General features: G+C 55.0%; 9 protein-coding genes across 9 annotated transcripts; 6 read left to right on the forward strand and 3 right to left on the reverse strand.

The window, feature by feature from the left end:
- Window positions 1-484: 484 nt before the first annotated feature.
- Window positions 485-1788, forward strand: PHYSODRAFT_314957 (hypothetical protein; the record flags this gene model as incomplete). The annotated part of the gene is made up of 5 exons (XM_009528507.1): window positions 485-537; window positions 595-743; window positions 815-894; window positions 969-1028; window positions 1102-1788. 5 exons carry the CDS (start codon window positions 485-487, stop codon window positions 1786-1788), a joined length of 1029 nt encoding a protein of 342 aa, XP_009526802.1.
- Window positions 1789-2230: 442 nt separating this feature from the next.
- PHYSODRAFT_498758 (hypothetical protein) lies at window positions 2231-4228 on the forward strand (the record flags this gene model as incomplete). Its single annotated transcript, XM_009528508.1, has 2 exons — window positions 2231-2556; window positions 2599-4228. The coding sequence occupies 2 exons, from the start codon at window positions 2231-2233 to the stop codon at window positions 4226-4228; spliced, it is 1956 nt and encodes a 651-aa protein (XP_009526803.1).
- Window positions 4229-4376: 148 nt separating this feature from the next.
- Window positions 4377-9892, forward strand: PHYSODRAFT_560259 (hypothetical protein; the record flags this gene model as incomplete). The annotated part of the gene is made up of 11 exons (XM_009528509.1): window positions 4377-4808; window positions 4889-5306; window positions 5384-5501; window positions 5573-6409; window positions 6491-7681; window positions 7793-7942; window positions 8197-8817; window positions 8898-9047; window positions 9123-9225; window positions 9308-9433; window positions 9523-9892. The coding sequence occupies 11 exons, from the start codon at window positions 4377-4379 to the stop codon at window positions 9844-9846; spliced, it is 4470 nt and encodes a 1489-aa protein (XP_009526804.1). The 3' UTR covers window positions 9847-9892.
- A 243-nt stretch (window positions 9893-10135) lies between these two features.
- Window positions 10136-10612, reverse strand: PHYSODRAFT_255641 (hypothetical protein; the record flags this gene model as incomplete). Its single annotated transcript, XM_009528510.1, has 1 exon — window positions 10136-10612. One exon carries the CDS (start codon window positions 10610-10612, stop codon window positions 10136-10138), a length of 477 nt encoding a protein of 158 aa, XP_009526805.1.
- A 191-nt stretch (window positions 10613-10803) lies between these two features.
- PHYSODRAFT_331680 (hypothetical protein) lies at window positions 10804-12685 on the reverse strand (the record flags this gene model as incomplete). The annotated part of the gene is made up of 4 exons (XM_009528511.1): window positions 10804-10879; window positions 10959-11269; window positions 11352-11462; window positions 12575-12685. The coding sequence occupies 4 exons, from the start codon at window positions 12683-12685 to the stop codon at window positions 10804-10806; spliced, it is 609 nt and encodes a 202-aa protein (XP_009526806.1).
- Window positions 12686-13182: 497 nt separating this feature from the next.
- Window positions 13183-13788, forward strand: PHYSODRAFT_285965 (hypothetical protein). Its single transcript, XM_009528512.1, has 2 exons — window positions 13183-13266; window positions 13352-13788. Exons 1-2 carry the CDS (start codon window positions 13239-13241, stop codon window positions 13582-13584), a joined length of 261 nt encoding a protein of 86 aa, XP_009526807.1. The 5' UTR covers window positions 13183-13238; the 3' UTR covers window positions 13585-13788.
- A 114-nt stretch (window positions 13789-13902) lies between these two features.
- PHYSODRAFT_498024 (hypothetical protein) lies at window positions 13903-20932 on the forward strand (the record flags this gene model as incomplete). Its single annotated transcript, XM_009528513.1, has 7 exons — window positions 13903-15324; window positions 15404-15535; window positions 19524-19756; window positions 19824-19963; window positions 20048-20145; window positions 20254-20736; window positions 20822-20932. 7 exons carry the CDS (start codon window positions 13903-13905, stop codon window positions 20930-20932), a joined length of 2619 nt encoding a protein of 872 aa, XP_009526808.1.
- A 205-nt stretch (window positions 20933-21137) lies between these two features.
- On the forward strand, window positions 21138-21725 carry PHYSODRAFT_300718 (hypothetical protein; the record flags this gene model as incomplete). The annotated part of the gene is made up of 1 exon (XM_009528514.1): window positions 21138-21725. One exon carries the CDS (start codon window positions 21138-21140, stop codon window positions 21723-21725), a length of 588 nt encoding a protein of 195 aa, XP_009526809.1.
- A 551-nt stretch (window positions 21726-22276) lies between these two features.
- Window positions 22277-25116, reverse strand: PHYSODRAFT_314963 (hypothetical protein; the record flags this gene model as incomplete). The annotated part of the gene is made up of 10 exons (XM_009528515.1): window positions 22277-22462; window positions 22537-22597; window positions 22668-22813; window positions 22902-23050; window positions 23137-23841; window positions 23908-24019; window positions 24085-24119; window positions 24201-24348; window positions 24422-24469; window positions 24571-25116. The coding sequence occupies 10 exons, from the start codon at window positions 25114-25116 to the stop codon at window positions 22277-22279; spliced, it is 2136 nt and encodes a 711-aa protein (XP_009526810.1).
- Between the last annotated feature and the right edge of the window lie 398 nt (window positions 25117-25514).

The following is a 25514-nucleotide window of genomic DNA, read 5'->3' on the forward strand; positions in this document are numbered from 1 at the left end:
ATGGCACGTTGCCATTGGCAACTATGATGTCACCCCAAAACCGGCGAGCCCTCCTCCTAATTAAACTGAGCGATGGCCATCACAAGTAGCTCACCCCAAGATCCCAAGTCTGGAGCATGGATGTTGCTCATCACGAGGCCAGCCAAGCGTTTACACCCTTGCCATCGTGGGCTAGCGAGCGCCTTGCTCAAAGTATCGGCAACTGCAGCGTCGTGGCTTGGGTTTACACTTGCATTTTGTGTAGGGTCTTCTATTAGGAGCTACAACAGAATCGCTCATTTGAGCATGAGTGGCAGCGGGGACGAAGACATGGCGCCCGACGCCGGCGGAGACGCCACTTTGGGCGGCAAGAGGCCACGCCTTGCGGACGGCGAGGGTGCGCTGCTGCCTCTGTCAATGTGAAAATTTGTGAGCATGGCGTGGGTGCAAGGCTAACGGAGTGAATGCGGCAGACCTGGGGTCGCAGCAGAGCATTCTCAAGTCGATGCGCCATGTGCCTGGTCCGTTGCAGGACGTCATGAAGAAGCGCGCAGATCAGTGAGTTTCACAGGTGGCGTGTGTATAGATTGCATGTTGACGGGTGGTGACTGGCAGGCTGGACAACTCGCAGGGAGACCACAGTCGGATCGCCAGCGCCAACTCGGATCGGTACTCAGTGGCAATCGCGACGGTGTTTGATCAAGGCCCATGGGTGGAAATGTGTCAGTATCTGGGCATGCCAGCTGTATCGGGGACGCTTTACGGTGAGCAAATGGGCCAAGTGCACCCGCCGCTGTAAATGAGAGTCGTGACGCAGCGGCTTGGTTGATTGCAGGCAGTATCAAGATCCGCAACTTGAAGTGCACGGTGCAGAACATTGTGGAAGATGATGAAGCGCTGGCCAAGGTCCCGCAGGTAAAACAATACGCAGTGCTGCCTGGGGGTTGTTTTCGATGCTCCTTACCGAGCACTGTCATTTGTTTGAGCAGCTCTTAGCTCTCATCAAGTCGGTGCGCTACGTTGACGAAGAGATCGTAGCTGTTCTACATGTAAGCGACCGCTAGTTATGATGCCCGGATTGTAGAGAAATCGCAGCCACTTATTAGCACGTATTTTCTGCAGGATCCGACGGGAGAAGTCGAAGGCTACTTTCACCGCGAACTTGTGGAGCAACTTGGGCCAGCGCTCGTTGCTGGAGTGGGTGTTCTGCTGTACAAGGTGTCAGTGTTCACTCCCACTGATGCACCCGTGTCAGGTAGGCGAAAGAGCTATTTGAACATCACGCCCCGAAATGTCCGACGGATATTCGTAACAAACGAGCAATTGAGCACCTCGCTCGACGAGAACCCAGTCGATGTGTTCAACAAAGAGAAGGAGGTAGAATCTCAGCAAGAGAGCGACAATGACGATTACGACGACGACCAAGCGTCCAGGAGCGAGCAGGCAGCCCGTCAGCTGCTGCAACACAGCACAGTGCGCGACACTTCAGCCGAATTGACTTTCCTCTCGCAGCGCCAAGTGATTCATCGCAATCCTCCTGTGCGAGTAGATCCCGCTGCAGCACCTACCACCAAGAAGAAAGGCAAGCGCGGAAAAGGTACTGCAGCCAGCAAGAGCCAAAGTGAAGAAAGCGGTCTGGGGAAATGGCAGTGGAGCAAGTTACTCAAGAAGACGACGGACGGCAGCGACGACGAGTCAGCTGAAGATTCGAGTCGTTCACAACAACGCCAGGGGTTTCTGGACGCCAGCTCGCGCCTCATGAGCTTAATTACCAAGCAGAACTCGAAAAGCAGGTATGATATAGTATGAGCAATGTACCGAAAACCACGTGTGCTTACTATTGTTGCTTTATTTTACGTAGACATTCATCCTCAGAAGACCGCTCGAACGACCAAGACTCGTCACCTGCTCCAGCAAAGCAAAAGAAGCCTACCGTGCGATTCGCACCAGGGACTGCTTTCGATCCACCGCGTTCTCCCCGTAACTCGGACAACCGCGATGTGACTGAACTTACGCAAATAAGCCCGCCTACACAGTCATCCAACACTCAATCATATACACCTGTGGCTGGAGGTAGCGTAGCTAACCAGTCAGAAGAAGAAGAAGACGATGATGACTGGTAGCCGTATTTGATGGGTTAGGACTGAGTCAATACCTGTCTACACGTATTACTAAGTACTGAAGTACTGTACTATGTTCCGCGAGTTTAAACCGTCATTCAAACATTTCCCCTGCCGAACTAACGTTAATCATGGAAAATCTGCCGTTGCCGCTCCTGCAGCATATCTTAGGATTCGCGGTTCCCTACTATTGCCAAGATGTCGCGTCAGACAAGCGCTCTACGGCGATTTCAACATTGAAAGAGCTGAAGCTGGTAGCGAAAAGCTGGCTGCTTCCTGTTCGCACTATTTCTCAGCGATTTGAGCTCTCAGCACTCACTTTCACGGTGAAGGCATTGCCCAACCAAGGCAAAGTACAGCAATTATACTCTGAAGCGGAACAGCGAGGCGCTCAAGTGACTGAATTGCAGATTAAAATCGAAAGGATCTTTGACAACAAGAGCTCAAGCCAATCGACGTTGCACAAGGGCGCGGAAGCACTCGGAATCGACTGGTCGAGGATCTTTGCGTGCTTTCCGGAACTAAAGCTGCTCAACCTGGATGAAATACCACTGGACACTCGCCATATACTTCCGATACTCGACGCGTCTGCAAGGCATTGCCTGAAATTGAGCTCTTTGACACTCCCTTATGCCGAGAAAGAAGCCGACGAGTGCCATATTGAAGCAGTGATGATTAAGTTGTATGAATCACTCAAATGGTGGCGGGTGCATGGCACTATTGGCGGGCTGCGACGTCTAAAAGTTCCTAGTCGGAATTGCGACCAGCCATTCCGTGCGAGTGAGGAGTTTATTGACAATGTGGTGACCAATTGCCCGCTGGTTGAGGTTCTTGACGGCTATAAGGAGTCCCTTTTCACTACCAGCTGCTTGGTATGTGAGGATACGTGGCTTTTGACGTTGCAGGACTGGGAGAAGTTCAACAAGACGTGTACCAACTTGCAAGAATTTCACTGGGTTATTGTTCCCTTTGGAGACCCGTACTTCCGTGTCTTTGGAGAGCATACTAAGCCCCAGCTAAGAAAATTGTCGTTCGGTATAGGAATGTTCTGGGAGTGGCAATGGTACTTTCACGACAAGAGTGAGGCTGCTGGTCCAATTCCTGACAAGAACTGGGATCAACGAGATTACTGTGAGCGGCCAGGATATGGCTACCTTGCCACGGACGTAAGCGCTGTACTCAAGGGCTGCCCATTGCTGGACACACTAGAAGTCCTACTGTATCACCCTTTCGACCCAGACGTGGAGATCGATGTTGAGCGGAACGAATCGCGCGACGACTTCCCGGATCGAGAGGTGATCAACGCGAACGTGTTTGACGACAGCTTTTGCGAGGCAGTGGCCACACACTGTCCTTTTGTCTCCAGATTTGAAATTGCTGAGGTCGCTGAACGGCTCAACTCTAAGAATCTGAGGCCAATCCAGACATTCACCGATCGGGGGCTTATGGCGCTTACTCAGCTCAAGTATCTGGAATCCCTGGACCTGCGCAGTGTTGCTTGCACTGGCAAGGGTTTGTTCGACTTCCTGAATGGTCTGTCCGCGGGTTTTAGCGGGAATCGCTCTTTCGACATCTGTATCGGAGCCGATGACTTGGCGTATTACGAGGAGTTGAAAAGCTTGCTGCTTCATATTGCGCTGGCTTCGGATCCCCCTCTCACCCGGCGAAAATTCGTGCTCGTGCTCGGAAACTGCAGCTATTATTCCGATCATTGCGTTGGCTGGCGGTGGAGCGTGACGTATCTCCGTGAGTTAAACGATGTTATGGCTCGTGTGAAAGCCGCCCACCCATCGCTGCGTCAGCACCTTGTCGCTATGCAGTACGACGGATACTCCTTCAAGCGAATTGCTGAGTTTGGGCTCTATTCGGTGCATGCCGACCCTGCAATCTACGACGAGTGGGAGGGTTGGGAAGATGAAAAGAACAACGACGGCATTACAACCACCAACCGTGAGCTCTCGCACGATGATACAAACCAAGACGAAGACGAGGACGATGACGAAGAGATGGAAGACTACGACATGGATGGCTATGGATTTATCGACTACGATGACGATGCATCCATGTACGGCGGCTATAGCGACAGTGATAGCGATTATGGCGGCTTTGTATGCTCCTGCTGCGACTGAGAGCCTGGTTCGTTTGATTTCTAACAGTCCACAAGTTGCCTTTTGTTCCACTTCAACTTGCCTTTATGTGCCCCACTCTAATTTAACGTGCACCACACTTCCAGCACCCGGTGAATCAATTTGGGTTCAAAAAGAGACCATGACGACCATGAAGGAGTATCGCTGGGAGGAGGACGAGGTGTCGGGGCCGCTGCTGCGTCAACTGCTGACCGCCGAGGATTATTCCTCATGGGAGACGCGTGCATTCCTGCGTCCAATCTTCCGCTGGATGAAGGTCGGTCTGCGCAAGGACGGCAGTCGCGAGGACGCGGCCGTCGAGAAGGCGTTCGCATTCGTGGAGTGGCTGGTGCTGCTGGCCACGCAGGGCGACAGCACGCGCGGCATCCCGCAGCTGCCGATGCTTCAGCCTAGCTACGCGCTCAACACAATCGTCACGGCCAGTCAGCGAGCTGGCAGCGTGCGGGAGGCCCAGCGCGCCTTTGACCTGCTGGAGGTGCACGGCTACCAGCCAGACGTGTTCACGTACACGGCGCTAATCGACGTCATTGCGCGGAACGGAGACTTGCCCGCTGCTATTCAAGTAATTAGTATATGGTACTGGTGTCGAGGGCATTGGTGGTGGGGGCTGATGGGGTTGTACTTGTACTTGTTGTGAATTAGGCATACGAGGAGATGCGGCAGTCGACGTCCAAGCCGAACGTCGTGACCTACACGACGCTGGTTCGAGCAGTGGGGCTGAGTGACAAAGTTGGGGCGGAGCAGTGCTTGGTGTTCCTCGATCATGCACGGGATGATGGGGCTTTTGACGAGGCTTTGTTTCTGGAAGCTCTGGAGACGTGTGCACGGAGGAAAGAGCGCGCGGTGGCGACCCGCGTGCTGAATGAGATTGCAGCTCATTCGCCGAAGCTCCGCGCGGACGATCGGTTCTTTTACACGGTGGGCCAGGTTGCCAAGTTGTTGGACTACGACGGTTTGGAGCCCGTGCTTGCTGAGTGGCTCGAGAGCGGCGTGCTGAACCAAGACGAGCGAGACCGAGTTGAGAAGCTGCAGGCGGAAGAGGGGAAGTCGACCGCGGACGGTGGGTACAATGGTTTCAACTAGCGATTGGTTATATTTCGAGGTTCTATTGTATCTGACACGGCTTGCGCGGTACAGGCTCGAAAACGCTGGGCTGTCTGGGGCACCAGACGTCTCAATCTGTTCGAAAGGCGGTTGTTCATCATGACATTAACCGCCTGATCTCTCGCATTCAGAGCGGTTCGCTGGTGACTGTGTGAGTTCATCCTCGACTCATTGAGCTCATCAACGCACTCTTGCTAACGCTTGTCGGTTTGACCCTACCAGAAATGACTTTGAGACACTCATTCACCAGTGCAGGAAGCGGAAATGGAAGGAAGACGTTTCCGTCATTATTGATGCTATGCGTGAACTCGCGACCAAGGGTTGGCAGCCTTCAGGCGATGGCGACGACAGCGAAGGCGAGCCCATCCCTCCCCAGCCACAGCTTCAGCTCACATCGAAGACGTACGTTTCCATCGTCGATGCATACATGTGCTGCGGTGACGAGCCTCTTGCATGGCAAGTAGTCCAAGAAATTGACGCTTTGCCGGATATCACTCGAGAGCTGCCGTTATACCGCAAGTTTGTTCGGGGCGCATACTTGCTCACGAATTGCGATCATATCGCCGAGCTAATTGCCCTGGCGCGTGAAGACAAGGTTGTATTCACGCAGCGAATGGGTGTCGAGATCGCACGTATGTTTGGATACCGCCACAAGGAGGGGTTCGAGCTCCTAGTGCACGAACTTCCTCTTGGTGAGACTGGCGTGCAAGCGAGAAAACAAGGATTTCTGGAAGAATTGGTGAAGTCTTGTGCCTACAAGAACAACTCGGTTGGGGCAGAGGAAACGCTGCAGGCTATGCTGAAGCACGGCTTCTGTCGTTCTGCTGCCACCGAAACAGCGCTTTTCATGTGCTGTATTCAGCATGACACGGTTTCGGAGGCCCAAGCGATGCTGCAGCACTTCCAAGAATCACCTTTGATGATGCCGGTGCCAGTCTACGACTCGCTGCTGCGTGAATTCTACTTCAAATACACGCGGCGTGGGAACGCATTCGATGAATCGTCACGCAAAGTCGCAATGAAGACGCTTTATGCTCGGCGGGCAATCTTCGAGCAAGTGTTCAAGGATCACAAGGCTCTGGAGGCTGAAGGAACTTTCGCAGTTACAGCTAGAGAAGACCAAGATTCTGCGAGCTTCAGGTATTGGTGTTCAAGAGCGAATTTATCCTGCTCCCCATTGATGTTTTCGCAGCACGCAATGCAAGTTCTGACGACTAGTCGAGACAAGGACTCCAAGAACGCAGCCGAACAGTCCATTCGGGACGCGCTCTTGATCACCCCCGATCCCTGCCTCTTTTTACTGCAGTCGGTCGTCTCGCTACGCTTCCTCGACTTGACGTTTAGAACACTGGGCAAGTTGGCGAAGCAGTTGCTTGTGGTGGTGACAGACGAGCTCCCGATGGAGGAACGACATGCGGAGTACTGCGTGAGCCAGCTGCCACTGCTGTCAGTTCACATTGTGAAAGAGCTGGACGACATCGTGTACTTGCATCGGTCGCACCGATCGGAACTGCTGGCGTTCTGCCTCGATGCACTTGAGACGGATAGCGTTGACAAGACCATGGGTTTCTTGATGCGCCGCCCGGAGCTGTACGATGCGGAGACAGCGTCGTACCTTGGACCAAAGTTCGCTGAGATGTTCGTATATGGCGGGGTCAGCAACGTGCTCATGTTCTTCAAGTCGGACATGGATGACTCGCTGGAAATGCGCCGGCAATTCGTTCGAGAAGTGATCGAGGTAGAGAACGCTGCTGCCGAGGAAGATGAGGACGAGGAGGGCTCGTCCAGTTTCAGGAACACGTACAAGGCAATCAGGGAGTTCAAGCTAGAGCACGAGGCGGAGTTCATGCCGTACATGATGCAGGCCCGCGCAGCAATGCCAAAGCCCGTGTACGCGGACGCGTCGGCCACCCCCGCTGACGATACTGCGTATTTGAAGATCCCCCTGGCTCAAGATCGTATCATAGTGGTTGACAACGACGAGGCTCTGTCCGCGGCGACGGAGCTACTGATGCGCGACAGCGTGACTCGACTGGGCCTCGACGCCGAGTGGCGCCCCGATAGCCGAGCAGCGGTGCCGTCCAAGTGCTCCATCTTGCAGGTCGCTTGCGACGACTACGTGTTCATTTTTGACTTCGTGGAGATGGCGCTGGGCGACTTGGAGGAGCTGTTCGAGCACTTGTTCGCTTCCGAGAGGATCGCTAAGATCGGGTTCGCCATCGATGGCGACATCAAGCGACTGCGGTGGTCGTTCCCAGACGTCAAGTGCTTCGACACGTTCGTCAACGTGCTTGACTTTTCCTTCGAGACGCTGGAGGCGACGACGCACCTGTCGGACGGATCGGTCGTCGCGACCAAAAGTACCAGCAACGATGCTGCTGCGTCGTCGTCGTCGTCGTCGGAAAGGCTGCAGCGCCGCAAGCGTAGACAGAAGGGGCTCAGTACCTACATCAAGCAGGCACTCGGGTATCCGCTGTCGAAGCTGCAGCAGAAGAGCGACTGGGAGCGCCGGCCTCTGACGCCGCAGCAGGTCGCGTACGCTGCGCTGGACGCGTACTGCTTGCTGATGCTGCAAGACGCCGTCGCCAACAAGTAGAGACTGTTGTAGATCATAGCAATGTACAAACCGACATTGGTTGCCGTTGAAGCTGCTGACGTCAGCGATGACGCTTCGTACCACCGTTTTGGTACCGACCGTGTTTTTACCCAATCACGAGGCGGCGCAGTGACGCCCAGGCAGCGACTGCTTGACTCATGTTTGACTACCTGGTAGACTTTCCGCCCGGGTGCGACTCTCGCTAATCATCTTCAGGGCCAGCACATCTGGTCGAGCCACCCGCAGGCAGACACCCAGGGACCTCGCAGGAGACCTCGCCCCCCTTCGTTCGCTCGATGTCGTCGCCCGCCACGCCCGCGCAGGTCCTGCAGGACGTGCGCTTCGAGGAGCGTCTCGCCGAGGTGGAGGCGCGGCTGCCGGCCACGCTGGCGCTGGCGCAGAGCGGGTCGCTGGCCAGGCGCAACCAGGCGCGGCGCAAGCTCTACCGCGACAGCGAGCTCATCCGCGTCGAGCTGGAGGAGCGCATGAACGCGCTGGGCATCGAGGCCCAGTGGCTCTCGGCGCCCGAGATGCAGGCGGCCAACGCCAAGCTGGACGTCGTGCGCAAGCAGCTCAAGCTGGACGTGCTGCCGGCCAGCGCCTCGCCGCTCGAGAAGCTCTACATGGTGGTGCGCATGCTCACGATGGCGCTGGTGCTCGTGGGCTGGCTCAGCTGCGTGACGCTGCTCATCCCGCTCAAGTGGCTCAACCCGTTCCTCACGCGCATGGGCGTCAAGAAGAACTACCTGCCCATGGACATCGTCTCGTGGGGCACGGCCGCCATGGTGTGCGTCACGGCCTGCACCGACATGAAGGTGGAGGGCACGGAGAACCTGCTCAACCTGAAGGACTCGGTGGTCTGCATGTTCAGGTGCGTGAGAATAGGGGGATTTGGAGAGGATGTTTGGGTGAGGTGGGGGGGCTGATGATTTTTTTGCTCTTGTCGTGCAGCCACTCGTCGAACCTGGACGGATTCATTGTCAACGGATCGTCGCCTGTGGCCTTCAAGTTTGCAGCTAAGAAGAGCATCTTCCTGGTGCCGTTCCTGGGCTGGTCGGCGCGCTGGGGCTTTGACTTCGTGGCCATTGATCGTTCGCACCGGTATGTTTGGCTGCGTGTGCACCTTTTGGCGATGATCGTAAGATCTAATCGTTTTGAATGTGCAATCTACCATAGATCGTCGGCATTGAAGAGCTTGAAGGAGCTGGCCGTGTCGGTGAACGAACATGGCAACTCGGTCTGCATCTCGCCTGAAGGCACGCGCTCCAAGGACGGACTGGTAAGTGATGGTGATGCTAGTCTCTCACTGCTCTTACTTGCAGAGAAGTCTAATGGGGAGGTTGTTGCTGTGCGTTCTACAGCTGCAGGAGTTCAAGAAGGGGCCCTTCTACCTGCGCGAGGACACGAAGAAGAACGTCGTGCCCTCCATTGTGTTCGGCGCCTACGAGCTGTGGCCTCCTGGACGCCTGTTCAGCATCCCCGGCCACGTACGTTGAGCGCCGTCACCCAAGCTGCAATACAACGCTTGCTCATACTCATCACTAACCTCATGCGCTGAATTACTTTGCTCTTGCAGACGCTGGTGCGTTACCTGCCCGAGTACAAGTCGGACCCGAACCTGAACCGCAACCAGAACCGATTGGCGCTGCGCCGCATCTACCTCAAGGCCTTCACGGAGGACGTACCGGACTACATCGGCACTCGCGTGAGCACCAACTTCATCGTGAAGAACATCTTCTACCACTACCTCGCCTGGGCGATCACGTACAAGGTCACGTCGTGGGCGTTCGCGGTCATCAGCTTCGTCTGCTACGCGCTCAACATCACTTACGGCACCTTCATGCTGTTCTCGCTGGTCATGATGGTTGCGGGCGAAGCCCTCATGTTCTTCACCTGCTAAGCCAGCCCGGGACGATGCCAAGCGCTGTCTGTCCTCTCGACGAACTCCCGACAAGAGACGCAAAACTACCCTCTCTGCTACCGTTGTGCATCACCCACCACCGACTAGCAGCATCCAGCACCAGCGCTGCACGTCCAAGCAAGCCGCCGACCGCTGCTGGCGTCCTGAATAGCACGAGCTTCGTCTTCTCGTCTACCGTAGCTGCTCGCGTCGTCCCACAATGCACACACACCTTTCAATACATTTGGTAGTTAGGTAGTAAGAAGCTCTCTGCTGTCTTCTCCTCCTCCTACTTGGCAGCAGCCGTGGCTGTGGTTGTGGCTGTAGCTGCTGCTGGCTGCGGCTTCTTGAGCCTCTTGTTCCTGGCCTCCACCAGCTTCCGTCCGCGCTCTTCCAGCGTCGCGTGCAGCGGCTCCGCGGGCGACTGCACCGACGAATAGGACGCCAGGCGGTGGCGGTCCACCTTGAGCTGCTCCTCGGCCGATAGCGTGGGCGTCGACGGCCCCGCGGGCTTCCCCGCGCGCTCCGCCGCCGCCTCCTGCCGCTCCCTCTTGCGCTTGCGCACGCCAGCGTTCCGGAACCGCACGGGCGCCGTGCGCGGCTCCCCCCAGCCCGTGAGCACGTTGCCCTCGAGCAGCGTGTCGCGCAGGAACTTCTCCTCGAACTCGTAGAGCTTGCAGCCCTGCTCCACCCAGTCGCGCTCCTCGTCCTGCGCCTTGGCCCGCAGCGCCCGCAGCTGCGCGTCCAAGTCCTTGGCCGACACCATTTCCGCCCAAGAAATATTGGAATGTGTTGAGGATGCAAATAAAAAACAATTATTGAAAAATGATTCAAAGCCTAATTTCTGTAGCCATCTCGGTGGGAGGGAGTACTGTATGAACTTTCATCGACAAGCGATTGCTCCGATGACGATGACGATGACGATTTCAGAGGCTGCAGTGGCTACGACAGCTACGATTACACCCCCTCGCGCGCCCACCGCTTTGACGACGATGACGATGACAGCGACAGCCCCTTCGACAGCCAAAAGTACCTGGGGTTCAAGTCGGGGGACTGGTGTGAAAGAATCCCTATTGCAGCTTGCGCGATCAAACATTGTAATGCCTTCGTACAGATCCTCACCCCAATCCTCCCATTTGGCGTAGATATCGGGATCGGCGAGCCCGAACTCGGCAATGCGCATGAACGAGTTACCGGTGCGATCCATCGTGACGACATGCTGCCGCAGAGACGGGTGGGCTGCTTTCACACGCATCATGAGCCGCTCCAGCTCACGCAGAAACGATGCGCCGTAGTCCGGAGTCACTGCATAGCGTGAGCTGTAGCTGCAGTTCTCAAGGCGAAGAACGAACTTTCGTTCGGCGCACGGGAGGTCGGAGGCTTCTGCGATTTTCAACAGCAGCTCCGTCACCACGTCATAGAACTTCAACCGCGACGCGGTTGCCGGTAAACTCACTCGACAGCGAGTTCAGAAACCCAAATATTCCTTCGCCTGAATAATTCACACTGCGTAGATCCAGAGACTGCAAAAACTTGAGTTGTGAAAGTGCCAGGAGTCCCGTATCCGTGAATGTCTCGATTGGCTTGATGTCTTCAGTGTTATACTCTTCAGCGACCTCCACAATAGCAAAACTGGATAGAAAGGGACAACATGAAGCGAGCGCCTCGCAAAACGGATCACCGAAAATCTCTGCATTGAGCATCTCGTGAAACGACAACTCTTGGCCCGGTGCCCCTGACCAATTCAGCGGTACCCCCTCATCTGAAATAAACGGTAGGTCTCCTTGCTTATTACTGCTGTAGATTGCAGACCACACAAGACGCCGACGCCAGCGCTGCAGGTGTACTGCGTAACCAGTCGGTATCCTCTAGCCGCTCAGGTGAGCTGGATCCCACGCAGAAAGGCAGCGAAGATTCTCCGCCGGAGAATCGCGCAGTATTCGATGGTTCTCGATGGCACCGCCGCCACTGCGAACGAGCTTAAGCTCGAGTAAAAGCGCGAGAAAGCCCAGAAAGGGATTAATTCGGAGTAATCATCAACCAAATAGACGAATTAAAAGTATGATGACAATCGGCTACAGCCGAGGTAACTCCAGCAAGCTACCGGTAAGTGTAATGAGTAGTCTCTGTAGCTTACAATTCTAACGTTTCCTCGTGCGCAAAAGCGCCGGCCTCAGGCTCGCTCAGGTGTGAGGTCTCCCAGATGAGCCCTTTCACCTGAGCGCCGAGGGGGCTAATGACCTGTAAAAAAAACTATTTTTCTCAATTGGCGAAGAGGAAGAGGTCACCTCTTAAGAGGTGCAGTTTCGAACTCACAAGTCGAAAAGGATCTTTGGGGTACGAATATCTTTCCGGTTGAAAAATCCGGACTCTGGTTGTCCGTTTTAGCGAAGCAATGGACCAAAGTCGTTAGCATTGCTTGAGCCATTCGTAAGAAGCAACTTGACAAGTCGGGTAACTTGTTGTCGTCTATTACTCGAATTGCGGCTATTTGTGTAAAACCTTACTCTAGGTGCCGGCGAATTTTAAATGACTCGCATCACCGCCGAGATTTACTTGAGATTAAGCCGCAACGGTTGGTGCTCGAGCACAGTTCCCAGATCTTCGCGTGAAACGCCTACCAGAGTGCGCTACCGAGCTAGAACGAGGACTTCGATCTCCATAGGAAGTACTGCCGCTGGGCAGTAGGTCATAGCGGTGGACCAAGTCCGAGCGGCACGAAAAGCACCATGTTGAAGTCCAGACTTGCAATCGCCAGCTGGTACAGAACGGCAATGTTCTGGTGGTCCACCGCAGTCACCTTCGATGCGATCGGCAATTCCTTCGCGTGCAAGTTCATCGCGGTATCCTTCGCCACGCAGTCAAACTCAAAGAGCAGCGCTAGCAGCAACAACTTTGCTACTAGTGCTGCATCAGTTAAATGGGGCAATGGCGGTGACATTTACCTGGGCCAGGGCTTCGCATCCACGTTGAAGTTTCCTCCGTGCCGAGAGTGGTCGTTCGTAATCAGCTCGCCTGAAATTGCTGACATCCTGGCCCAGCAATGACCGCGCAGCCGCATTATGCTGCGTCCCCGCCAGCCATGACAAAAATGCTTGCGTTGTAATCAGTTCTTTCCATGGTTTTCATTTTGGGTCCGTTGGGTTCGCGCGACTACTACCAGCCAATCAAAACACGCGAAGCTTAAAATGGGCCGACCAAATTTACCAGTCCAACGTAAATTGGGGATGGGATGCGATGTTGAAGTTGTTCTCAACGGGCGCCCCCAGTGGAGTGCCGAGCCCCCCCCCCCCCTCCCAGCTTTTCTTTCGCTCAGTTTGCAATTTGCCTACTCCTGCGCAAGTGCCCCTCGACCAGATCCAGCGAACCCCCAGAATCCAAGCCAAGCCGCGATGTCCAAGACCTCCTCCGTTGACGCCGGTGAGCCCGCCGTCGCCGCTGCTGTTGTCGTCGTCGTCGTCTTCCCTTGCCGTGACTAACTGCCGCTTGTTGCCGTGCCTTGCAGAGTCGCCGACCAAGTCCGAGTGCCTGGAGCTGTTCCGCGCGCTGAAGAACAAGGACGAGCTGTCGCGCTCGTGCAAGGAGATCATGCAGATGATCACGGCCAACGACAAGGGCGTGATGGAGAGCGAGCCGCTCAACACGTACGGTGGCGCCCGCACCCGCAATGGCATCAGCCACGCCGCGCTGCAGCGCCGCTTCACGGGCAAGATGTCGGGCGTCAGCCTCTCGGGATAAGCGGGGGCGAGACCCCCCGAATCCAGTCGAGTCGAGCCCAGCCCCACTCGTTGCGTAGCCTCCATCACCAGTCATATGTAGTCAGGAGGAGAACCATGTAGAGGGGACAACCTAGCCAGGGGCGGCCGGTGTCGTGTATGATCCCCTCACGAAGTCTCTAAACCCCCACAAACTTCAATATGAAAACACCAATGACCCATTTTCGGATGCTGTGTCGTGCCCATTGTATATAACCCAGTGATACGTTTGGGTGAAATTCTGGCCCAATTCAATCATCCACGAGTGGGTGATTTGGATTGCCACTCAATACTGCCGATAATGGAGCTGCTGTTGCGTCGCGCGGCGTCGTCGGCGTCGGCGCTGCCGCAGGGCCGCCTCCTCGTGGCCACCTACCGCTCCAAGCGCAGCCAGGCCAAGCGCGAGGCGTTCCGCGTGGCCAGCGGCCTGCCCGTCAACGACAAGAAGAAGAACAAGGAGCAGCGCCGCTCGCAGCGCAAGCCCCAGCGCCATGAGCCCGCGCCGCGCGTGGAGGAGCCGCCGCGCCCGACGCTGGAGGAGATCGACCGGGAATGGGCCAAGATGCGGCTGCGCACCATGGTCGTCCCGCCGGCGGTGATGCCGGCGCGCACGCGCAAGGAGATCGAGAACAAGCGCCGCATGCGGCGTCTGGGCCTGCTGCCCGACGAGGACGAAGAGGAGGGCGACGGGACGGGCGCCTCGGACCCGCGCAACACGGGCTACGTGGGGAAGCGCGAGGCGCCGTCCAACCCGCTGCACTTCTACGACGGCCGACAGTCGCGAGCGGAGAAGCAAGCCGAGGCCGAGAGATACAGAACCACGGGCCGGCTGCCGGCGAGGCGGCCGGTGTCCATGAAGGATAAGCAGTTCACCAACATCACGCCGGCGCCCGACAATGTGGTGGAGCGCGAGTTTATGATCCCGGACGAGCCGCCCAACCCCAAGGCGCTAGACCTTGCGGTCATCGGTCGCCCGAACGCAGGCAAGTCCTCCATCATGAACCGGCTGCTCAATGTGACGGTGTCGGCAGTGTCGCCGAAGTACAACACGACCAGAGACCGCATTCTGGGCATCTACACGGAGGGCGATGCGCAGCTATCGTTCTACGACACCCCTGGTCTGATCAAGCCGAAGGAGACGCACGAGTACGTGCAGACCTTGGTGACCACTGCAGCCGAGACGCTGCAGGGTGTGGACCTGTCGCTGCTGGTTGTAGACTCGGTCAAGCGTCTCGATGACGCCGCCCTGCAGGCGCTGGAGAAGGTGCTGACGACCTCGGCCCAGGTGTGCTCACCCACGATGCTCGTGATGAACAAGTTTGACCTGGTGGGCAAGCGCGAGAAGATCAACCTGGACTACAAGGTCAAGGAGCTGTCCCAGATGATCGAGGAGATCTACGGCAAGCACTACGACGCCGAGGGAGCGTCGTTGAATATCGACCCGCTGGCTTACATCGGCGATAACTGCGTCAAGGTGTCGGCCATGAAGGGCTACGGCATGGACAACCTGAAGAAGACCCTGCTGTCGCTGGCCGTGGATCGACCGTGGAGCTACCACTCGTCCATGCACTCGGACATGTCCGACTTGGACCTGGTGGCGGAGATCATCCGCGAGAAGCTCTTCCGCCGGTTCAACAAGGAGCTGCCGTACACGTTTGAGCAGGAGAACGTCGGCTGGACCAAGTTCAAGGACAAGAGCATCCGCATCGACCAGGACATTTTCGTACGTGTTGCCAGTCGTGCATTGGACGTTACAGTGGTTCATTACTCTAACTTCTACTGTGTTCTTCTCTTTGCTATAGGTTCCTGCTGCCCGTGTCCGCAAGATGGTGGTCGGACACAACGGCGACACGATTCGCTCCGTGGGTATGGCGGCCCGGGACGAGATCGAGCAATTGCTCAAGCGCAAGGTGCACTTGTACCTGAACGTCCGCGTCCGTTAGATGCACCTTCGCTTGGTAGATATTACGTAGTAGAGCTCTCATTGCACGTAGATCAGCTTAGAAATCAACGCACTTCATTCAAACGTTAAAAACGTCACGCAACCACCTCTATAAATGACTCCTGGTTCGCTCGGTCTAATACGCTGTTTCAGTTAAAGAATTGATCAGATAAAGAAATGGCTACACTTCTAATGGCTACATTTTCATATGTACGGTGCACAGTACAAGGGCTTTCTTTACCTGGTACCCCTCCAGCATTTTTGTACTCTTGTTTTGTTTCGTCTTCACACAGACAGAACTAACGGTAGGCGCAGTATTGTCTGTTCCTACTCCTTCTTCTCATTGGTATTAGCAGAATCGCATCCCCTCAGGTTGTACGTGAGTTTCAATACAGTGAGGTTATGGGAATATTTGTTGTCCCGATATCCTGCCACCATGCCTGCAGTTTTATCTTTTGCTTGGTATCTACTGCATAGCCCCTAGTTGTCTCGACATCATAATATTTTAGTTTTTCGTAATATATATATATGTAGGCTGCGCTGATTGTAAAATACTGTGGCTAGCTTATTTATCAGTATTTAGTTACTGCAAACTCTTTGTTCCAACTTAGCATCCCAAATAAAATTTCTCTCTTCGCTCGATTTGTTGTGGCGGGAGTAGTGGTAGCAATGGCATACGTGGGAGGAGGCAGGCAAGTGATTGAGAAAAAAATATATGAGTTTGGATCTATTACTACGGCGTCCATTTAGAGGGTTGAGGCGCCAATAATGGCGACCATTTAGAGATTATACTGAAAACGTTGGACAGATGATGGATAACAGATGGATAGTCGTTGGACGGCAAGTCCAACGATTTCGAATATCGAGTTGAGTCTATTTGAGCCTGTTCGCTCAATAGAGCCGAAAACGTTTGGACCGCGTACACAATAATGTGTGGCAGATGTAGGTTCGCGGGCAGCATTGAAAAGCGGGATAAAGCAAGACACTGAAGCTAGAGAAGCAGGCACTGGTGAACCATGGCACGCCGTCACCCAAGGATCATCACGGCGCTGGGTTTCGTAAATGGACGCTGAGCGCCGTAGCTTTGTGCTGGGTGCCGTGACTTGGCGCATGTAAGGATCGCATCGTGCCGGTGGCTAAGCGCAGGTGCAGAAGGCCCGCCAACTCACATGCTTGGCTGGAAGGGTGCAGTCAATGCCTAGAAGACGCACTGTGAGCCGAGAAGAGCGCGATCTTCACACAACACGAGCACGAGATTTTGCCGCTGTCGTAGTCAAAGAGCCAGCACAGCAAGACAGACCTGAGTATCAAGAAGCACGTGGATTTCGCCATTGGAAGAGCAACCAAGAGCAGAACCATGGTGTTTAAACTAATCCGAACGACTAACATGTATTGACTTGCATTAATGATCTATCTCTGTGACCTGTTGTGGCGGCGCAGAAGATTAACGACGGTAGACCATTGTAGCTGCTCTTTACGACGAGTGTAATTTCGCCGGGTTTGATCTCCAATCGGCAAAATGTCCATTGCTCCAACCAGCATGTGCCTTGCCTGCTGAAGCGACGGATTACAAGTGTAAGTATTATTTTGCCGGGCAATGCTCTCGATTTTCAGCATTACGAAGCTAAAATCTGACAATCGCTTTCGTGTGTTTTTGTTTGGCAGGTCCATTGGCACAAGCGATCGATACGGCGGCCAGTTTTTGCTTGGGCATCCAAACCACCAAAGCTCCCACGCCGCACTCAACGGAACCCTTGGGAATGTGAAGCCGACTATCGCACGATGCTGCCACCAGTTTGAAGACCGGTTCACCGAGGAAGTTAGCTCACAATCAACTTCAGCGACACGTTCGTCGGCATCAAGCTCTGCTTGCGTTTCTTGAACAGCAGAGTGGCTGCTGCTACTTCCCCCCCCCCCCTTCACTAATGTTATTTGCGCTATTTGATGCCACTGTCGAAATTGCTGTCTGCTGTTGAACAACTTGCACAATTGAGGCGGAGTTTGCGTGAATGGTGCGCATCATTTGCGTTATCCCGGTGGAGTCCAGCGCTGCGGCAACGGCTTCAGCCACCATAACGTTAACAGCTCCACGCGAAGCCGGCAAAGTACCTGATCCCGAAGTACTCATACTTTCGTGCATGACGTCCGGGACGAACGTATCAATCTTGCTATCCACGCTAGATATCTGATCGTGCAACTGGGAAATATTGTTATCCACATTGTCAAGTCTACGGTTCATGTTCACAATAACTCCGAGATGAGGTGGTACACCGCTAGCTCTGACGGCATCACCCGGACGCCAGCATCGACACACCACTTTAGGTTTCAAAGCCAGCACCAGTTCAGGACTATGAAACAGCGGCGAGTTAAACAGAATGTGACTCTCATCTAGTGTTCGTACTAAGTGGTCATGGTGGTAGACCAACGAAGCCAAAAGGTAGCTGCAGACCTTCTGCAAATTATCAGGGACATTCGGAAATACCACGCTAACAGCGCTCCACACGGTCGCATCTACAACCTCGAAGAACGGGGCTAGAATTGAGAACTCTGGCGTTTCATACGGCAAACCAGATACAAAGCGACCGACCACACAATCACCAGCGGCCTCGTATCGAATATACGTGTCCTGTACTCCAGGTAAATTCCAGCCACCTCTTAAAGACACGGAAGCTGATGATGGTCCACCTGTACAACAGCCTGACACGTAAGTCGACGAACCCTTTCTTGCGGAGTGTGACCCAAAATCTGCAGGTTCACTTCCAGTAATTTCGAGCTCACGTGCCACCAAGGGTATTTCCATTGACTTTTTCAAGATTCTGCTGTAGCGATCATACTGATTCTTCCCACTAAATAGGACCGCCTTAGCATTGAATCCGAAAACTGTAAAATACATCGCGAGCGAGAGAATCGGGCAGATATCCGGCTCCGTCGGATTCGCGTACACGTGGCGAGGGTCACGCTGCCTTTCACCCTCTTGATCGTTTTTCATGTGGCAAAACCAAATTGCCAGAGCATCTTCGTCCCATTCAAGATGGCCATATCGAATTGACGAAGAAGTGCCAGCTCGACACATCAAATTCCACGAGACCACCAGAAATGAATGAGCAAAAACAAATCTCTTCTTGGGTTGCTCACGCATCACCTTACAAACTTTTTGATACAGCGAAAACGTACAGCGAAAACGTAAAACCCACTTTGCCTTCTGCTAGCGATTCGCCCTCATCCTGCTGTCGCTGAACTACCCAGCGCTTCAAACCTTTAAAAAAGGTCTTCAGTTCACCGTCGAACTCGCCCGGCATTTTCACGTTATAAGTGCGGTACAGATGAAACAAACTAGATCTCATCGAGCTGTACACCGACTTGCCTGGCTTCTTCCCGTCTTTCTTCCGCAGCGACAACAAAAAGCACTCGAAGTGCTCGGGGGTGATCTGCAGTAACTCCACTGGAGGTCGACTCAAGTCTTCTTGCATAAATCTCTTGACGCGGCACGACTTTTCCGTCAGCACTAGAGACTCGTCCATGCCTATAACCCCATCCAACAGGGCACGGAGCGGAGCTGCAACCAATTCCGGTTCTTTGCTGTGAAGCCACAATACGAGCTTTACGATGCCATACGAGTACACTTCTCTCGACTTCTTGCACACAACGTTGCCATTTATCTCTTCGACTTCTTCGATGAGTTCCTCCATCCTGGAAAGCCTAGTCACTAAGTACGGCCCAACACCACTAAGTTCGTTTCCATTGACTGTCCAGCAAATTCGTACTACATATGAATAACGAGGTTTTTGATCAGTTATAGAACACCTATAGTGAAATCCATATAATCCCGTTTGCAGTCGAGGAATCCTAACCAGATAGGGAACACATAGTCAGTTAGAGGGGTTCATTTAGGGAGGTGCCACTGTAGTGAATAAAACCAAGAGTCGTTTTAACGCATGAGTGATGGCTCGAAAAGATGCGGCCTTTCCTTTCACTTCTAGAAAAGCGCGATGGAGTTCAAGCACGAGGGCAACGCGCTGTTCGTGGACGAGGCGTACGAGGAAGCGGCGCGCTGCTACTCGCGCGCGCTGGAGACGCAGCCGCAGGACGCGGACGCGCTGTCCAAGCGCGCGGCGGCCTTCCTGAAGCTGCACAAGCTGCGCGAGGCCGCGGCCGACGCGTCGCGAGCCACGGAACTGGACGCGACGCTGCACATGGCGCACCTGCGTCACGGGTGGGTGTCTGCAGCCATTTGGGACGGTTAAAGAACAGCGAAGTGACGCTTGTATGGGTGGCTGCAGAGTGGCGCAGTTCGAGCTGGAGAAGTACGCGGAGGCCAAGCGGGCGTTCCAGCGTGGCAAGGAGGCGGCGCCCAAGGGCAATGAGGCGCTGCTCAAGCGCTTCCAGACGTGGATCCGCAAGTGCGACGCAGAGCTGGACAGTACGTAGCAATAGTAGAGAGGCGTTGCGATATTGTGGGGCTTCGTTATTGAGAGGATTGTTGGTTGTGTCATTGGAATTCTAGGCGATGGAGAGGCTGAGCTCGTGATTCCGGATGACCCGGCTCCAGTAAAGGCCTTGACGCCGAACAACCAGAGCGCTGCTGTAGTTGCACCGTTGCCGGTGAAGCCGACGATCCGGTGAGAGTTGGTTGAGATGGTTTGTGTGCGTATTGGTGATTGCAGCTGACCTGGCGTTGTGGTTCCTACCTACAGCCATGACTGGTACCAGTCAGGTACTCACGTGACGGTCTCGATTTTGCAGAAGAAGCTGGCACAAGAAGATGTGGAGGTCACTATGGAGCCGAAGAAGCTTCTTGTGCGTGTGAAGCTTGACGGTGAGGTCGTGGAGGCCTTCAATGAGGCTCTCTTCGACGAAATCGTGCCTGCCGAGAGCTCGTACAAGGTCCTGGGCACGAAGGTGGAGCTGAAGCTGAAGAAGAATAGCAACGGCATGCACTGGGACAAGCTCGAGGAGGTGGTGTACCAGACCGGTACGCAGGTTGTGACGGGTCCTGCGGCCGTATTTGAAGCGAAGCCCGAGAGCGTGCCGCGCCCGTACGCGAGCGCCCGCGACTGGAATCAGATAGAGCGGGCGATCGGCGAGGAGCTGGAGGCCGAGAAACCCGAAGGCGAGGAGGCCATGCAGAAGCTCTTCCGCGATATTTATGCCAAGGCCGACGAGAACACGCGCAAGGCCATGAACAAGTCCTTCGTACGTGGCTGCAGGCAACTGGTATGAATGATTGCAGAGGTGAACTAATCTTCCTCTATTTATTCTGCTTTTATGACTTCCCCAGCAAACTTCCGGCGGCACGGTATTGTCCACCAACTGGAAAGAGGTGGCCGACAAGGACTACGAGAAGGAGCGAACGGCGCCCAATGGAATGGAGTGGAAGAAGTGGGGCTAAAACTCTTCGGCGGCTTCGACCTGCTGCACCACGTCACAGATTTCATCACTCCAACAATTATCATTCCCCGGACGTGATTCGTCCATAAACCACAACATTCCAAACATAACCCAATCACAAGTCTCCATCCTAACCACAACTTTCGCGCATACAAATTCAAAGTTTTGAAACACCAGCGCACGAAGGAGCAGTCAGGCAGGCAGCGATGGCATCGCCGCGTCCACCGGCACTGCCGGCGAGCGACGCGTCCAGCAGCAGCGTCACCGACAGCGGCACCGACGACTCCACGCCGCCCAACTCTCCGCAGCCGCAGCGCTCTCCGTCTCCTCCGTTCGCCGCCACGCGCGGGCCCGCGGCTGCCCGCGCGCCGCCTGCAGCGCCATCGTCCGTGTCCTCTGCGTCGACGCCGTCACCTCCGCCGAATCTACCGGCACGCCGGCCGTCCGTGGCCCCCGTGGGACGGCAGGCCGCCATCCACGCGACCCCCACAGCTCCCAGACGCAAGCGCAAGGCCACGCCGCCGCGTCGGCGCCCCAGCAGCCCCGCGAGCGCCACGCAGACCGTCAAGAAGCGGAGGAAACCGGGCGAGGCCGCGCTGCGGGAGATCCGCCTGCTGCAGCGCTCCACCAAGCTGCTGCTGCGCAAACTGCCGTTTGCGCGCGTGGTGCGCGAGATCCAGACCGAGTTCACAGGCGTCGGCTATCGCTGGCAGGCGGAGGCGCTGCTGGCGCTGCAGGAAGCCGCCGAGACGTACCTCGTGCGCACCTTCGAAGACGCGTACGTGGGTGGTTGAGTGAACTGGGTGAAGAGAGGGGATTGCTGACGTGTTGATTGGTTCATTGTACGTGTAGGAACTTGTGTGCGATCCACGGCAAGCGCGTGACGCTGCAGGTGAAGGACATTCAGCTGTCGCTGCGGATCCGCGGTATTCGACCGACGGCCTCGTAAGGAGACGAAGGGGGAGGCAGGGGCTTTTTTGCTTTTTTATTTTGCTAAATGCAGCGTGACCAGACAGCAGTGGTGTCAATCCGTGGTGCTGTATGCGACTTGTGATTTATCCGTGTCTGTCGGTGGGGTTGTTTACGTAACGTTAGCTGCTTGTGAGTCCAAGAGTTATGAAGAGGTACCCGTCGTTTGTTCGGTGTTGATCTCTTTTAGTGGCTCTCTTGTCGCTGCGGCCCCGAATGTGCGTCCATAATGGCAATCGAGCTGCTGCAGGACTAGCTGTTGAAGGCATACTGTTTCAGCGTTTGCTGAAAGTCTGGCTGATGTTAGCGACGTCTACTATTTGCCCAACTTGGACCAAGTGCAAAAACTTCAGTTCGCGTGGTTTAAAACGTGAGGTTACGGAGAAGTTGCTAGAATTGCTGGTGGCACACTTGAGGGTGATCCTGGCCACTCTTCGGATCCTTTGAAGCGGTTCTGAAGCCGTTGAAGAGAGGCGCGAGGCTTCAATGGCTTTGAGAAGGTCGGTCGCCCAAGAATTCGTTTGGCGAGGCCTTGTCCTATCACAGCCATCGTTCCCAAGCACTGATTACACGCAAGACAACATCAAATGAGCACGACCACTGCCATCTCCCACATACAACAGCACAGAAACTTACCAGAGCATGCCCACTGCGCTGCGGACAATAGTACTCACAAGATGCCTGTCCAGACTTGCATCTGCCAATAGCACAGATTCAATCAGATTGAGCAATTGGAACCAGTTCAATGCAACCAACTTGAGACTTACTCTCGTGAAACAAATAGCTGCTTGGTCGTTTTCTTCCACTCAGCAACAATGGCTCTTGCATCTTTCCCGTTTGGTATGGGTCCTAGTTTAATCGCCACCTCGTATTCACTTTCCGGATCAATGAACTGGTAGTCCTGGAACAGCTCCTGTGCACAATAATTTGGAAGAAGACAGCCATATAAGACAACCAAGCATTAGCCGTAGCACCTTTAATGCCAATGCAACGAAACATACCTGCTCGCTGCTCATTTGATCTTCGTATTTGTTGCCCGGTTCGCGCTCCCAAATTCTCTTGACTGCAAGGTACGGAGGTAGCCGAGATAGGCCACCTCCTGTCAGGTATGCCTTCACAGTCGCGGCTACTTTTCCATCGTATTTGCGATCTGAAGAGCATTCAAGGTAGAGCATCAGTCACGGAGAAGTACCTCAGTAGCTGCCAACAAACAGTAGGTCCTGCGTACTGACTTACCAAGGCGGATTTCTCGGGTCTGCGAGTTGTACTCGATCGCAATATACTCTGCTGACCCTATCAAAAGGCGATCTTCAAGCGGGAAGTACTTGGACACATCCTCCGATGAGATCGCTACGTCGCTTTCTGGTGTTAGCGCAAGAGTTCCGGGGAAAGCGTGCGCCGATGCCTTGAAGAGCACTGCGTAATACCACATCTGACGCGTCTTGGCAACACACGTCGTTTGGTCGGCGTAGTATAGCGCGGTACGAGGGTCCTTCGCGAGTGATGAGGAGGACGAGGATATCGACAGCTTTCGTCGTGGGGGCACCATCAGAGCACCGTCACAGTTGTCGCTTGGTTCTCCCATAACCACATCCCCATCCTTCGAAGGCGCTCGAGGCGATGCCGTGTCCTCCACTTCGCCATCTATTTCCCCTTCAGCAGGATCCGCCATCTCTACCTTGAGGCACTGAATTAGTTTCGACAGCACCCCAAACCAAGTTGGGCCAAAGAGCGCGTGATTGGTTAGTCCAGGCGAGACAAGCGAGAGCCCGTATCCATATGCCTCCAGTTTGAGGTCGTTGATGAAATCTTGATCCCAGAAGAGCGTGCTCGCAAAAATCGTGTCAAGCCGGACCACTTGGCAGGCAGGCAGGACCTCGAACAGCATAGGCACTCGTTCTTGAAGGACTTGGTCGAATGCAATGTTGGCCTCCTCCGGGGCTAGAAGCACACGAAACAAGCAGGGTTAATGTCTAAGCCACACAGAAGCTTTAACAACAAAAGGACCTTCTAGCAGTGCGTTCACCAATGCCGTAGTCTGACGAGTAAACGCATTGGAGTAGCGTTCTAGAACGAATCGAGATAGCCTTTTCAAGAACAGAGCTGATGCCATCGCTTTCTGGGAACAACCGCCATAGTTAGATTCCCACAAGTAGCCGCGCAGCTAAACTCGAGGATACTTACAGAGAGAGGAATGGACGCCGACCCAGAGCGAGCGTCTATAGCAAAAAATACCAAACAAGCACACAAAAATCAGCACCAACCTGATAATTCACGCCTCCGAACCAATCCATCCATACTTCGAATTGCTGCATTTTCCGCCTCCACCAGCGTCTGCACGACCTCCTCCGGCGGCCTAGACAGCGTGCGCACCAGCGACAGCGCCGTAAGCCCCGATCTATCCTGAGCCGCTGGGTCAGCTCCTCGTTCCAGCAGCGCTTGAACCGCCTGCCCAGCACCCAGCAACCGTCAGCACACTACCACTCCGATCAACTGCAACAAAGCCACCACCTCTCCTCACCTCCTGGAATCCCCCCATAGCTGCCACATGCAGCGGCGTCTGCCCAAACTATCAGCACCATAAAACAACAGCAGACCATACAAAATCAGCACCATTAAACCCACCCTACCACCTCATACCTCACCCCACTACTGCAGCGCTAAGCTTACCACGTCCCGGACGTTCGGGTCGAAGCCCACTCTGTCCACCAGCAAGTGCACCAGCTTGACCTTGACCTTCTCCCTGGCCATGGACACCCCCACCGCCACATGCAGCAGCGTGGCTCCGGCCTCATTGCGCACGTTGCGCAGGTCCAGCCGCCAGTGCCTGAGCCCGTCGCGCGTGGGGATGGAGCCCGAGTCCAGGTACGTCCTTAGCTCCGAGACCTTGCCCAGGTTGGCCTGGTCGAACAGCGAGTGCAGGACGCCGTTGGACACGCCCTTGGCCGCCGCGTACTGCGCCGCCTGGCGGAAGGCCACGTCCTCGTCCTCGCGGCGCTCCACGGTGGCCAGCAGCTGCGTCTGGAGGTGCGCGACCTGCAGCTGCAGCAGCTTCACGTCCGGGCTGGAGGCGGCGGCAGTGGGGATCGCGTTAGTAGAGGAGGTGGGCGACAGGATCTGGCGGCACGAGATCTCCAGGTGCTGCAGACGCTGCTGCGCCTCGTCCATCATGGCCAGCAGCGAGCGATCGGGCGCCGCGCTCGAGAGCTCCGCCATGCTTACACTGCTGCAGGATGGATACGCTTTAGATGTCGCTGATTGGATGAGAGGAGGTTGGGTACCTTATAAGTGGTAGTAGTGACAGTGGCACGTATCCGTAAGTAATCTATTAGTCAAGACGAAGATTGAGGGGTGTGGAGTTGATAACCCTTCATTCCTGAATCTGCTGCCTGCTTGGAGAGAGGATGAAGCTGTCACTGATCTGTGTGGTTCTTGGGGAGAATGGAAGCACGTTCGATGTGGAGATCAACGACGGTGAGAGGGGGATGCAGTTGCAACAGGTGGTCAAGGACGAGAACGAATGCGACTACAAGGAGCTGGATGTGAAGAACCTTCACCTCTTCTCGGCAAAGAAAACGGACGGCACGTGGTTAGATTGGGCAGGAGCGAATGTT

The sequence above is a fragment of the Phytophthora sojae genome (assembly GCF_000149755.1).
Source record: "Phytophthora sojae unplaced genomic scaffold PHYSOscaffold_4, whole genome shotgun sequence".
Taxonomy (NCBI): Eukaryota; Oomycota; class Peronosporomycetes; order Peronosporales; family Peronosporaceae; genus Phytophthora; species Phytophthora sojae.

What these genes read in the sequence shown, in the direction of transcription:
- PHYSODRAFT_285965 (XM_009528512.1), top strand. Translation starts at nt 13,239, where the DNA reads ATGTCCAAGACCTCCTCCGTTGACGCCG. An exon ending in GACCTCCTCCGTTGACGCCG is followed by an intron (nt 13,267 to 13,351) that starts GTGAGCCCGCCG and finishes CGTGCCTTGCAG; the next exon opens with AGTCGCCGACCAAGTCCGAG.